The sequence below is a fragment of the Asparagus officinalis genome, chromosome 7, assembly GCF_001876935.1.
Source record: "Asparagus officinalis chromosome 7, Aspof.V1, whole genome shotgun sequence".
Taxonomy (NCBI): Eukaryota; Viridiplantae; Streptophyta; class Magnoliopsida; order Asparagales; family Asparagaceae; genus Asparagus; species Asparagus officinalis.
In genome coordinates this window covers 83,699,456-83,714,364 of record NC_033800.1, presented here as the reverse complement: position 1 = coordinate 83,714,364, position 14,909 = coordinate 83,699,456, and the positions used below count along the sequence as shown (strand labels likewise).

Sequence of the window (14,909 nt, the reverse complement as noted above, 5' to 3'; positions counted from 1 at the left end):
TATTACTTCTCGTTACAATGGTTCAATTCGGAGTATGCAAGGGAGGCCACCATCTTGAATTGCCGTCTGGTGTCCTGAACAAAGTTTCTAGAATAAATACCGAATAAGTTTGGCGAACTGTGTGAGCTACATGACAGAAACAAGAAAGCTCGTGTCTAGTGGTCTACGGTTGAATACAGAAATCACAATTTGGGTTGAAACAAAGCAAGTAGTTCATGGTGCTCATGTGATTGGTGTAGATAGTCGGTCAGCCTTCTTTGAAACTATATGCACAAAACTTATTAATTTTATGGTAGAACATTGGCAGTTTGAAACTAATAGTCCAGGTATAATAAGGCAAATATGGCAAGCTTGAATCATCAATGGGATATTAAATGGCTGTCTCATTGGTTGATTCCAATGTCATTTTTGGGCCTTATTTTTTTTTTCCTTTATGAGGAATGGCTGGTACCACCAATATTCCTGCAGCATTTGAATGGCACTTGCACCTGAGACTGTAATATTTTATGGGATGCTGGGAATATTCTCTCAGCAAATGTATTTTTGGTTAATCCACATACAACTGCTAACGGCATAATCATGGACCGAATGTCATGTACCACGTTATGTTTCATTGAGGAAGGTAGGTAATCTGTCAGTTAATTCTTTAGATTACATTGAATGCTTTGATATCTTGGTTTTTTGGGGAATGTTAGTTATTATCTTTGATGCACTTTTTTTGTACATTTTAGTGCTGAGGTCGTTAAGGCCTGACACTCTAATTGAAGGTTCTATTGTGCATCTGGTGTCAATGTACATCCTACATGGCTAGAGCTTCCCACAGTGATCCCAACACCTACACGGCCTTGCCTTGTCCCCACTTATCGTCAGGCCGACTTCCCCACACCTGACCACTTCCAACCACAACCCCCCAACAGCGGCCCACGTTATCAGCTCGCGTCCACCTTTCAGCGTTCTACTCTACGATGCACAGAGTAATATCTACGATGCCCCATCTAGAGATTTAAGATAGGGTACCTTTCTCCACTTTGAGTTAGCTTCACAACTTAGGATCACTCCTTAGAGCACTGACTCACTTGAAATGCAAGCCAATGCACTCACAATTCTGACCCCACAACACGGAGCACAAATGTCACAATTTTCCAATCTTAAATTTTGAAATAAAACAAAATGAAAGTTGGTTGGCTCAGAGCTAAAAAGGCTATTTCATCGAACCGTTTTTTTCATCAAACAACGAGCATCTGAAGTGGACAGATACACAGAACTTGTTGTTCTCACACTTTGGCCCCTGGGGTGGGCCTTTTCATCCACTAGAGCCTTTGTACACCTTCATCAAAGAAGAACTCGCAGCAATCAATCAACTTTTGATTAATCCGGCCATGAATGTAACAACTTATACAAGACGGACGATGCAAACAAGAATAAAAATAAATTAACTAAATAAATAAAGATACCCGTCACCTCATTCAATCATCGAGGCAAGAATTCACTAAGCTGCGCTGAAAAAGCACTGCCTCTCGCCTGTAAGCCCACAACAAATTCAAGAAAATTATATGAGGTAATGTGCCATCAAACACAGAATTTCTATAGAAAAAAGTTGGGAATTTCGAGAAAGTTCATAAGCTATCCTTGTGTTTGGTATGCTTTCTACTCTAGCAGGAGCCTTGATATCCATGCGTGGCTGCGGCAATGTTCGCAGGTGGAAACTGTTTTTCTGTTTTCATTGATATGAATTATGTCATCTATCTTGGAGGTTACTAAGATCGGCGGTCTTTTATAGATCCGGTTAACATAAATCAAAGAAAAACAATAAAAATTACAACTTCTCTCTGTGAACAAATCGGCAAGCTCCTGTTTTGCGGTTGCTTGCTGTGTGGGTTGTCTTTTGGCCGACGCCGGCGGGTTAATCCCGTGGAACCACCGCGCGGATCGTAGATCCCGGTTCGGAATCTACACAGTAATGGGGTATTATTCCCGAAGGGAATAATAGCCGGGGAGGGATAATCACCCATGAATAATCGCTCAGTATTCTCGAGATCTAAGACCAGCTTTAGATCTGGATGTAGTCTCGTGTAGATCTCGATCTGTTCTTTCTTCCTCGTCGAATCCTGCTTTTCTGACGTGGATCGGTCGCCGAGGTCAGATCCGAGATGTGACGAGTCTTCCTGGTCTTCAAGCTCCCGAGTTCATCTGCAATGCTCGGCAGAGTTTGGCTGCTTGAAAGTTCGACCCTCTCGAATGAACATCTCTAGCCGCTATTTATAAGGCTCTCAGGACAGTGGCTGCAAAAAGGGAGATGTCGGCCACCTCTGCGCGCCTGTCGGCCACCACTCGGGCCACGTGTCGCCACCTCGGGTGGCCGCACTGGTGCTAGCCCTGTGAGTGGCCTCGCTCATGCCGAGCCACCCACAGGTGGCTCGAACCGCCACGCGAGCCCCCGAGGTGGCTCGGCCTTGCCGAGCACCGAGGTCTTCGTCACCGAGCATCCTCCGGGGTGGCTCGCCTTGGCCGACACTTGAGGGTGGCTCGCCACTCGGCCCTCAAGGTGGCTCAGCTAAGGCCGGCCACCTTGAGGTGGCTCGTTTGGCCGAGCCCGCCGGGCGTGTTTTCCGACTGTTTTTCGGCAGTCGTTTTTCCGTTGTCAGTCGTTTGTCCGGGTTTCGGTTGACTGAGACTCCTGATTTGGCAGAAGTTGGATTCCGCTGATTTGGCAGTAATCCGTTCTGAGTCGGTCGAATTGATCTTGATTCGATCGTGTTCGTGCCGAGTCCCGCTCTCGGTGTTGATGACTCGTTGATTCCTTCACTCATTTAGTTGATTCTGCACGCGGGTGGATTCATTCGTCGCTTCCGTGCGCCTTCGTCGATCTCGTCGCCTCGTTGGCTCGTCGGCTTATGTGCCGAGGCTTGCTAGGGGACCTTAGCAATTTATATGCCTACAGATACCCGCCCTCCAAAGTATTTCAGTTCTGTTCTTTTATAGAAGATTCTGGGATAACTTTGGATATGATTGTCCTACCTTAGTTCGGTATAGACGACCTCGGAATGGCTTCTGTTCTTGACTCCTTCATTTCTCCGGCTTTTCGGTGCTTTTTCGAAAGTTTGTAAGGTTCCGGTGCTGCATTTATTGTCTGACCCGTTTGTCGGACATTTTCTGAATTGAGTCGATTCCTTTTAGCTGACCATTGGATTGTGGCTGCGAGTCTTTATCACAACGCGTTGTCCGGCTTGTGTTGTTGGTTTATCCTATTGGAGTAAGAAGCAGTTTTAGCTGCGTATACTTTTCGAGTATTTAGAAGCAGTTTATATCGTATATCTTTTCGGAGTAAGAAGCAGTTGTATATCCGTATACTTTTCGGAGTAGTGATTTCGTCGTTGCAACGCATTGATTGGCGTTGACTACCAGGGTTACGCGTTACGGCGTTGACCTGGGTTTTGCCGTCGTACGTTGACCCTTTTGCGTTGAACGCGTTGGACTCGGCGTTGACCTAGGTTATGCGTTGACGCGCGTTAACCTAGGGTTTCGAATTTTTGCAACGCAACGCGTTTGACTTATACGCTGGCGTTGACCTAAGGTTACGCGTTGTCCGGCGTTGACCCTCAGGTTTTGACCGTCGTACGTTGACCTTTTGATGGGGAAGCGTTGAGCTGGCGTTGACCTAGGTACGCGTTGTCTGGCGTGACCTTAGGGTTGTTTAGAACGTCGTAATGTTTGCTACAGGTCACGAGACCACTAAAGAAGCTGATGCGTCAGTGCTTCGTATTTATGGATTTTTGGCAATCCTCATCCATCAACGGGTTTGATGCGCGCTTTACCGACTACCGTTTGAGTCGGGCTGGAGCATGCGCGGATTTGTTTAAGTCGTTCCGCATGTGACGTTACGCTAAGAGAGTTACAACCCTTTTTTTAAGTGCTAGCGATTTGAATACGTAGGACTTCGTCTTCTCACGGGATAGCTACCCGGCACAGGCGTAGTTAGGCGTTGATTAGGGGATTTTTGGGAAATTTCTCAGGCTTCAACGGATTTGAATGGCTTTTATCCGATTACGTTTGAATCGGGCTTTCATGGCGATTGTCTAGTCGCGTTCGGATGTGACGTTATTGCTAAAGTAATGACTCCCTTAGACTTGTGCTACACTTCGAATAGCGTGGAAGTTCGTCTTTCGTCACTGGAATGCTACCCGGCGACCCGTGTTTAGGCGTGACTTTAGGATTTTTGGCTAACCAGAGCTTTAAGATTTGATTAAGCCCTTTACTGACTCCGTTGAGTCGGTAGCTAAGGCATGCGGTCTTTGACGGAGATCGCGTTCCGCATGTACGTTGTGCTAGAGGGAATGAACTCCCTTAGTACTTTGTGCTATCGATGTCGAATCATGAGCTTCGCCATTGTTTAGGGGTAATAGGCCTACCCGCGACGGTGCGTGTTGGTGTTGACTTTAGGATTTTTGGCTACACCAGCTTGCGTTTTATTCAACGGTTTGATTTGCCTTTACCGACTACCGTTTGACTCGGGCTAGCTGCGGATTGTCTAAATCGTTCGCATGGTAACGTTGCGCCTAAAGGAATGAACTCTCCCGTTAGACTTTGCTAATGATGGTCGAGATCATAGACCTTCGCCATTTTTACGGTATAGGCTCCCGGGCACACCACGTGTTAGGTATTGACTTTCCCTACTTAGGTTCGGGATAAAATACACCCAGACTGTTTGAGCCTGGTGTCTTTTTCTATCGAGAGAACTAAACCGGCCGACGCGTGTTAGGCCGTCGGCTATATCCCTTCTGTAAGGAATTCAGATACATTCCCACATCGTGTAAGGCATGGATTTTGGGTGTTATTAATAACAACACTGCCGGCAATGTGAATATGCGGACGGAGTGTTCTTTTTAACGGGTTAAAGAACTAACCGCAGCGGCAGGTTATGCGCAGGCTTTATCCCTTACTAGGTTCAGGGATCGAATATTACCACCATGAATCGAACTCTGGTGTCTTTTTGTGCGGAAAAGACTAAACCGGCAAGTGTGGCCGCGTGTTGCGCAGACTTATCCTGCCTTAGGATTGCGGATAAAACTTCCTAGGCATGAATCCTAGATTGATCGATTCTCCTTAGAAAAGGTTGGTACGGGAAAGGAGAATTTTATATTTCTATTTCCGGTCTTTCTTTTAGGGTGAGCGAACCCAAAACAAGGAAGCGAAGAATTGTTATATTCTAGTTCGCCTGATTCTGCGAAAGTGAAGAATTTTATATTTCTATTTCCAGCGATAGAAAGAAACAGAAAGTGGGCGTGTCCCTACTCCGAGAATCTGGAAAATTTTGATGAACATTGCCCTTTATGGAGGAGTTATCTAAACTGAGAAGTGGGTTCTTCGTTTATCACCTCGACAGTGGTGATGTCTCATTATTTCGTTGGCCTCTACTCTCATGACCAACTGAGGGGGGAATATTTTCATGCCTTTTTGAGCCAGAAGATGACCCACGATTGTGCCTGATATAATTCTGTACGATATTAACCCGCCTACGGGCGACTTTCTTCCGATTGGAAAGTTGGCACCATCGTTCCAATTGGTAAATAAGTAGTCAAGAGCGCACAGATTTAGATACTTTTGGTGAACACATCACTGTCAATTGCCAAGCTGATTCGCGAGGTGATTATTGGGTGTCAACGAAATGATTTTAAGGGTCTGACCATCTTTTAAGTGAAATGTTTTAAGTGAGATATAATCTCTTGTCTAGAGGTACTCTCTGCAGTTAAATGAAGTATAGCGTCGCTCGAAGTGTTCTTTATCATGAAGTATTAGTTTCTTTTTCCAGATAATACCTCTTCCCATTGTTGGAGTGTTAATTCGCTAGGCGCCCTTTGAGTAATCAGCGAGATTATGCTACGCCCGTTTTGTACATATGTGCACTTGTGTCTTACGTACTCAGATCCTTAACCATTTTGGATGTGGCACAGTAATAAAAAATTTTCTTCCCTTCCTCCCTAGTATTTCAGGGTAATTCTCACTTGGAGAGTTAGATAATTAATGGTCGGAAAGCGGTGCGGCCGATGTGCACGATTCTCCTCTTTGCGCTTGTTGCTTTACTTGTTTTTGGACGCTATCTCGGGTCTCGATAATCCACGGCGGTCGCTTTGAGCGACAATTGGAGGGACCGTCGGGACGACAATGGAAATGGATCTTACCTAAATAATTTAAATACGTAAGCTAATCCGCTTCTGATCAATCCGGTACCAACCTTCTCCTGTATGTGCGCATCAAATTCCTCTACATGTATTCCATAATTCTGGAGATCTAAGACTAGTCGGTATATTAAATACTAAGTCGCGTCGGAGTAGGCGCTCCGTATCATACGCCTTGTTAGACACCCTGGACTAATATTACTACTAATGTGCTGAAGCTGGTATCTTGTGATGAAGGTTCTCGGCGCACTCTAATATGCCCACTCACGCCTGCCGCAGAGTCATTTCAGTGAGGTGCTTCTTCTACGGTCTCCGATGCACATAAGAAGCATCTATCTGATGCGAGCTCGTTCAGTATGTGTCGGATGGTGGAATCAAGTAGTATCACTATATTGCGCCATAGAATAAACGCGTCATTAGTTGAACAGGATTATCTAGCAGAATGCTCTCGATATTCGGAACAGCTCTGCCGCTAGCTCGTGTAGATCTGTGGTATGAACCGTTATAATGATATCCTGTGCGTCTTCGTCGAGTTAGCATTTCTAATGATCCATTGATGGCCGGTTCACCACACGCACTTGCCGTGCTCCTCCTGATGCAAAGCATTACCTATATAACAGCAAATCCCTCCATGCCTTACACGCATGGGGAATGTCATCCTGAATCCTAAGCAACCGGATATGCCGACGCCTAACACGGCGTCGCCGTTTAGTCCTCTCGCGTACGAAAAGACACCAAATACAAGTCTGGGGTATTTCTATCCCGAAACCTAAGTAGGGATAAAGTCAACAGCCTAACCGTGCTTGGCCGGGTAGCCCTATTACCGTAGACAATGGCGAAGTCTATGTATCGACATCATAGCATAAGTACTAAGGAGTTCATTACCTTTAGCGCAACGTTACATGCGAACGGATTTAGACAATCCGCATGCTAGCCCGACTCAAGAACGGTAAGTCGGTAAACGGCTAATCAAACCCGTTGAAGCTGGGGGTTAGCCAAAAATCGCTAAGTTCAACAGCGCTAACACGTGTGCCGGGTAGCCCTATTCGCGTACAAATGGCGAAGTCTATGATTCGACATCGTAGCACAAGAACGTCCTAAAGAGTTCATTCCCTTCGCAGCAACGTGTACCATGCGGAACGGATTTTCGTCAAACCGCATGCTAGCCCGAGCTCAACGTAGTCAGTAAAGGGCTAATCAAATCCGTTAAAAGGCTTGGGGTTTAGCCAAAATCCTAAAGTCAACGCCTAACACGCGTCGCCGGGTAGTCATTTCCCCGTGAGAAAGACGAAAGTCTACGTATTCGAAGTCGTAGCATCAAGTCTTAAGGGGAGTTTTCATTCCTTTAGCATAACGTCACATGCGGAACGGATTAAGACAATCCGGCATGAAAGCCGATTCAAAACGGATAATCGATAAAAGCATGTCAAATCCGTTGAAGGCTGAGGATTCGCCAAAAATCCTAAGTCAACGCCTAACACGCGTTGGCCGGTAGTCTATTCCCGTGAGAAAGACGAAATCTACGTATTTCAAATATGTAGCACTAAGGGTTAATCTCTTAGCGTACGTCCACATGCGGAACGGACTTAAACAATCCGCATGCTAGCCCCGACTCAACACGGTAGTCGGCTGACAAGGCGCATCAAAACCGCGTTGAAGCTTCTGGAGGATTTGCCAAAACTCTATAAGATACGAAAGTCTGACGGCATCAGCTCTTTAGTTGGCTGGTGACGCTGAGCACCCACTACGACGTTCAAAACCCTAAGGTCTACGCGCAGACAAACGCGTAACCTTTTAGGTCGACCGCCAGTCACACGCGTTGCGCATCAAAAGGTCAGACGTACGACGTCAAAACGCCTGGGTCAACGCCGGACAACGCGTAACCTTAGGTCAACGCGCAGTCAACCGCGTTGGCGAGCAAAATTCGAAAACCCTAAGTTAACGCCGGTCAACGCATAATCCCCCCCCTAGGTCAACGCCAGTCAACGCGTTGCAAGCAAAAGGTGCAACGTACGACGTCAAAACCCCAGGGTCAACGCCGGTCCAACGCGTAACCCTCGGGTCACGCCAATCATGCGTTGCAAAGAGAGAATCACTCACTCCGAAGAGTTAAGCGAGTATAAACTGCCTTTTACTCCGAAAAGTATACGAGTATAACCTGCTTCTTAACATACTCCGAAAAGTATACGAGTATAAACTGCTATCTTACTCCATAAGGATATACTCAACAACAACAACCCGGACAACGCGTGTTGTGCATAAAGACTCGACGGCCACAAATCAACTGGTCAGGCCTAAAAGGATCGACTTCAAGTTCAGAAAATTCCGACAAACGGTCAGACCAATAAATGCAGCACCGGAACTCTTAGCAGAAACTTTCGAAAAAAGCACCGAAAAGCCTGGAGAAGTTCGAAGCGAGTCGAAGAACAGAAGCCATTCCGCAAGGTCCCGTTATACCGGACTGAAGGTGGGACATCATATCCAAAGTATCCAGACTCTTCTATAAAGAGAACGAGACTGAAATACTTTGGAGGGGGTATCTGTAGGCATATCAAATGCTTATAGGTCCCCCTAGATAGCTCGGCAACAAACCGACGCAGCCAAACGAGGTTACGAGATCGACGCGAATCGGCACGGAAGCGACGGAGATGAATCCCACCCGCGTGCGCAAGAATAAGCTAATGAGTTGAGGAATCAAAACGAGTCATCCAACCGAGAGCGACTCGACGAATCACGATCGAATCCAAGACAATTTCGGACTCGAACTTCAGAAGCGGATTTACTGCAAATCAGGAATCCAACTTACTGGCCAAATCAGAGTCTCAGGTCAACCGAAACAGGACAAACGAGAACAACGAGAAAACGACTGCGAAAAGTTCGGAAAACCACCGCCCGGGGGTCGGCAAAGCCGAGCCACCTCAAGTGGCTCGCCTTAGCTGAGCCACCTTGAGGTTGCTCCGGTGGCCGAAGCCACCTCAAGTGGCTTCGGCAAGCCGACCCCCTGAGGTGGCTCGTGGCCGAGCCACCTCGGTGGCTTCGGCCAAGGCCGAGCCACCTCGGGTGGCTCGGTGGCCGAGCCACCTTGGGTGGCTCGGCATGAGCCGAGCCACCTCCAAGTGGCTAGGCAACAGTGCCGCCACCCAGAGGTGCCGACAGTGGCCCGAGGTGGCCGACTAGTGGCCAGAGGTGGCCGACATCTCCCTTTTTGGCAGCCACTGTCCTGAGAGCCTATAAAATAGCTAGAGATGCTTCAGTTTCAGAGGTCGAAGCTTTCAAGAGCCGAAATTCTGCGGATTGAAGAGTGAACTGGATGGCTTGAAGAACCAGAAGACTTGCACATTCGGATCTGGATCCTGCCGGCGACCATCCACGCTCAGAGAAAAGCAGGAATTTCGAGAGGTAAGAAAGAACAGATCCGAGATCTTACACGAGAGCTACACTCCGATCTAAGCTTGGTCCTTAGATCTCGAAAGTCTGAGCGCAATTATTCCCTTGCAGTGGATTATCCTCCGGCTATTATTCCTGTCGTGGAATAATACCCGCATACTCGTTAGATCCGACGGATCTAGATCCGCGGTGGTCCACGGATTAACCCGCGTGCGGCAAACGAACCCCACACCAAGCAAGCAACTCGCACAAACCCAGGAGCTTGCGATTTGTTCACAAAAGAGGAAAGTTGTACTTTTTATTTTTTTCTTTGATTTAGTGTAAACCGGATCTATAAAAGACCGGATCTTTGTAACCCAAGATGACAATCATATCAATGAAAAAGAAAACAGTTTTCCACGCGAACATGCCGGCAGCCACGGCATGGATATCAAGGGTCCTGCTAGAGGTAGAAAGCATACCAAAACAAAGGTAGCTTATAACTCTGAAATTCCCAACTTTTTTCTATAAGAAATTCTGTTTTGATGCAATTACCTATATAATTTTCTTGAATTTGTGTGGCTTACAGGCGAAGGCAGTGCTTTTTCAGCCAGCTAGTGAATTCTTGCCCATGATTGATGAGGTGGGTGTATCTTTATTTATTTTTTTAATTTTTAATTTTTTTATTTTTGTTTGCATCGTGCCGTCTTGTATAAGTTTGTTACATATGGGCCGGATTAATACTAAAAGTTGATTGTTGCTGGGTCTTCTTTATGAAGGTGTACAAGGCTCTAGTGGAGGGAACTAAGGGCACCCCAGGGGCCAAAGTGGAGAACAACAAGTTCTGTGTATCTGTCCACTTCAGATGTGTTGATGAAAAGGTCGATAGATTATTCCTTTTTATCTCTGAGCACCAACTTCATATTTTATGCCATAAATGGAAAATTTACATTTTTTTCTTCCGTTGTGGGGTTCAGAGATGGAGTGCATTGGCTGATCAAGTGAGGTCAGTGCTCAAGGTTTTTTTCTTCCGTTGTGGGGTTCAGAGATGGAGTGCATTGGCTGATCAAGTGAGGTCAGTGCTCAAGGAGTATCCTAAGTTGAAGCTAACTCAAGGGAGAAAGGTACCCTTATCTATATCTCTAGAGTTTTTATTGGTTGTCATTTCGTTAGATATTACTTTCTTTTGGCATCTAGATTATAACTCTGAATGTGACTCGAGTTCTTATTAACTTGGGGCTTTTTTTTTTGTGTGTTTTGAATTGGTCAGGTGTTTGAGATTCGTCCTACTATTAAGTGGGACAAGGGCAAGGCCTTGGAGTTTTTGTTGGAGTCACTTGGTAAGCTCTAAGGCTTCATTAAGATACATTACATCAGCATCATTTTCATTGAGAAACCTGTCAATTTATAGTTTTTGTTGGAGTCCTGTAAGCGACCTCTAGCATCTAAAATGTACAAAAAATTTGCATCAAAGATTGAATTTAACTTTTTTATTACGTGTGATTTTCCCCCAAATATTTATATCCAAAATTTATATCAAAGGCTGCAAGTTTTGAGTAGTCTAAGGTAAGATGGATTAACTTGCATTTCATGATTCTTACCTGACCTCTCAATTGGAAACATTTAACGTGGTTAATTTTTGTGATAAAGAATAACCAATTCGCCCAATTTATTGAAGAAGATAGCTAGGTTAGTTATTAATACCTTGATCCGAAAGAAAGATTTAAACTTGGGAGTTGTGATGATTTCTTTCTTTATAATGTGAAACAAGGCTCGGAAGGAAATGGCGTCTATTAGTTTATGGGGAGAACTCAAAGCAGGCATCTATAGAAGCCGAGATGAAAAAGTATGAGGTGAGAAACTTGTTCAACTCATTATGAACCATGCAATTGATATTTCACATTTGGTCTTAATACTTACCATGCTTGTCCCTGGAGCTAAAATTGTTCCTGCATACACACAATTTGAGATTAAGTATCTCATCGCACGCTCTTTGAATATTAATTGTTTTGGGTACAGGAACTCTCCATTTTACTATTCTTGGTGGAACACTATTCCTCAAATTGTTCCTGCTGGATTCATCTACTAATTGATTTAGATAATAGCTTGTACTAAGAAATATGATACTCTACTTCGATAACTCCTTGCCTTATGCATAACCGTTTTTCATTTTGCAGCATTCCTGGCTATTATGAGGCATTCTGGAAAGAGTTGGATGGTTTTAAGCAAATCTGGAAGAACAGAAAGGAACTCAAATAGATTATTAATCATGTATCGATGAATTACATTCTTTCCTAGCAGTGTCATAACCATTGTAAATAATTTATGTAAACGTTTGTAAATAATTTATGTATCTCTCTACTATTTTGGTGAATGTATTATTTGAATATAATTGGATTTGATATTGGTTTGATATTGGAATTAATTAGATTGTGTTGGATATGAATATAATTTTTTGTTGTTCAATATTGTGTACATACACTCAAAGTAGATTCTGAAAAAAAAAAATACTGTAGCATAGTATCCTAGACGGAAATTCCGTCTAGGATGCTTAAATTCCGTCTAGAATACTTTTTTAAAAATTAAAAAAATAAAAAAATTTAAAAAATCAAATTCCGTCTAGAATGAGATTTCTAGACGGAAATTTCCGTCTAGAATACTTATTCTAGACGGAATTTTTTTCCGTCTAGGATAAATTATTCTAGACGGAAATTCCGTCTAGAATAATCCGTCTAGGATGTATTCTAGACGGAATTGAATTCCGTCTAGAATATTCCGTCTAGGATGTATTCTAGACGGAATTTCCGTCTAGAATACTTCATACTAGACGGAAATAAACTAGACGCGTATTCTAGACGGAATTCCGTCTAGAATACGCATCCTAGACGGAATTCTGGGTATCATAGGTGGAATTTTCCGTCTAGGATGCCTCATTTTTTAGCAGTGAATGCTTGTTTGCCATTTTAGATTGTTCAACAGGCTGATTGAATATTTTAGATTTTCAAGATGCTTTTGATAATTTCCAAATTCTTGCGGGAATGTTTGTAATTTTGAATTTTTAGGATGTTTTCTATAATTACAAATTTTTTGAGGGAGTATTCAAAAATTTCTAATTTTACGGTGTTCTCTATAATTTTTTTATATTTTTAGGGTGTTTTCTGTACCTTCTGATTTTTAGGGGTTTGTTAGTAATTTCTAACTTTTTAGCGTGACGTACGTAATTACATATTATTCAAGGGACTATTTAAATTTTTTTGATTTTCAAGATATTTTTTGGGTTTTGTCGAGGTGTTTTTGTATTTTTTAGATTTTTAGAGTGTTTGTTTGTAATTTTTTAATTTGTCTAAATTTTTTGGTTGTTTAGGGGATTATTCAAAATTCTCATAGTTTCAAAGTGTTTTTTATAATTTTTGGATTTTTCAGTTATGAGACTATTAGTATTTTTAGTTTTTAGGATTTTGTTGATAATATCAGATTTTTTAGGGGGTTGTTGAAATTTTTCAAAATTTCAATATATTTTTCTACTTTTTAGATTTTTGTATCATTTTTATAACTTTCAACTTTTTTCAGGATGGTTATAATTTTTAGAATATTCAAATGACAATTTGTAATTTGTAGTTGTACAAGAGGGTCTTTTGCAATTTTTAAAATTTTTAGTTTTTTTTGTAGTTTTAAATTTTAATGTGGTTGCTTGCAATTTTTTTAATTTCGGGTGGTGTATATAATTTTTAGATTGTTAAGAACGTTGCTTGAAATTATTGATTTTAAAGAAGTTTGTTAGCAATTTTTACTATTTATGGGTGCTTGACTATTATAACAAATGGTTCAGAGGAGATTTATAAAACTTTTTGCAAAATAAATGGGCGGTGACTATATCCAATTGATTAGTAGGAGCAAGCAAAAACTTGAATATCAGGGTATTAAGATATCGTTATTGTTTATTTCCTTTGCAAAGTTCTAAAATTCTATTTTTTTCTAATTAATGGGTGTTTTTCCATTATACCCGTTTTTTAAAATGTCAAAATTAAAAAAAAACTGAAAAAATAAAAATTTTGAACCAAAATTCAAAAACAAAATTGTGAAAATTATTTATTTATTTATACATTTATTTTTCACGTTTTTTTGAACATTTCAAAACTTCATAAAAAATAACCAAAAATTCATTTCATTAATTTTAAATACTTTTACAAAACAATTTAGGAAAACAAAAAATAAAATAAGAAGAGACTTTTTTTAATTTTCAAAAATTCTCACAAATATCTAAAATTCATTTTCTTATTTGAAAACTTTTGAAATCTTTTGTAAAATTTATTTGTTTAGTGAAAATTCCTAATTCATCACTTTTAATTGGATTTTTTGGGAAAATTCATTGGAAAGGGGGAAAATCCAATAAAATTTCAAAATTTTCACTTAAATTAACAACTACATAATATTAAATGAAATTACACTGAAAAAATAAATTTCAAAGATGGAAGGAGAAGTAAACTAGGCCTGTCCATCCGGGCCGGCCGGGCCCAGGCCGGGCAAAACCGGAGCCCGGGTACCCCGGGCCCGGGCCCGACCGGGCCGGGCTCTGCCCAGATTTTTTTATTTTTTTTAAATTTTAAAAAAATAATAAAACATAAAAATTACATAAAAATTATATTTATATAATAGTATATATATATTTATACTCTTATATAAATATAATTATATATGTACATATAAGTTTATGTTTATATATATGTATAGATATATAAATATATATATTTATACTCTTATATGTATTTATACTATTATATAAATATACTTATATATGTACATATAAGTTTATGTTTATATATGTGTATATATATATATATATAAATATATCTATATATATATGTGTGTATATATATATAAATATACTTATATATGTATAATATATGTGTATATATAAGTATACTTATATACTAAGAGAGAGAGTATAAATATATATATAAGAGAGAGTATACACTGTACACATATATAAGAGAGAGCATACTTATACATATATATAATTATATAAGAGATAAACATATATAAGAGAGAATATACTTATATTTATATATACTTATATACTAAGTAGCCCAAAGTATTCATGTCATTCAATATAAAGTATATGTATATATATACACACACACACTGACACACATATACATATATTATACATAAACAAATTGTAAATACTTATAGTAATTACATAAACAAATTGTATTATACATAAAAACACACACACATATAAACTTATATATACACACATATATTATACATATATAAGAGAGAGTATACTTATATATACTTATACATATATTATACATATATAAGAGAGAGTATACTTATACATTATACTTATATATATATATATAT

At 41.0% G+C, this 14,909-nt stretch overlaps 1 protein-coding gene across 1 annotated transcript; it reads left to right on the top strand.

Annotated features, from left to right (window-relative positions):
- On the top strand, positions 9,979 to 11,698 carry LOC109850044 (probable trehalose-phosphate phosphatase 6). The gene is made up of 6 exons (XM_020419946.1): positions 9,979 to 10,034; positions 10,132 to 10,185; positions 10,322 to 10,423; positions 10,589 to 10,666; positions 10,813 to 10,882; positions 11,314 to 11,698. The coding sequence occupies exons 1-6, from the start codon at positions 9,987 to 9,989 to the stop codon at positions 11,337 to 11,339; spliced, it is 378 nt and encodes a 125-aa protein (XP_020275535.1). The 5' UTR covers positions 9,979 to 9,986; the 3' UTR covers positions 11,340 to 11,698.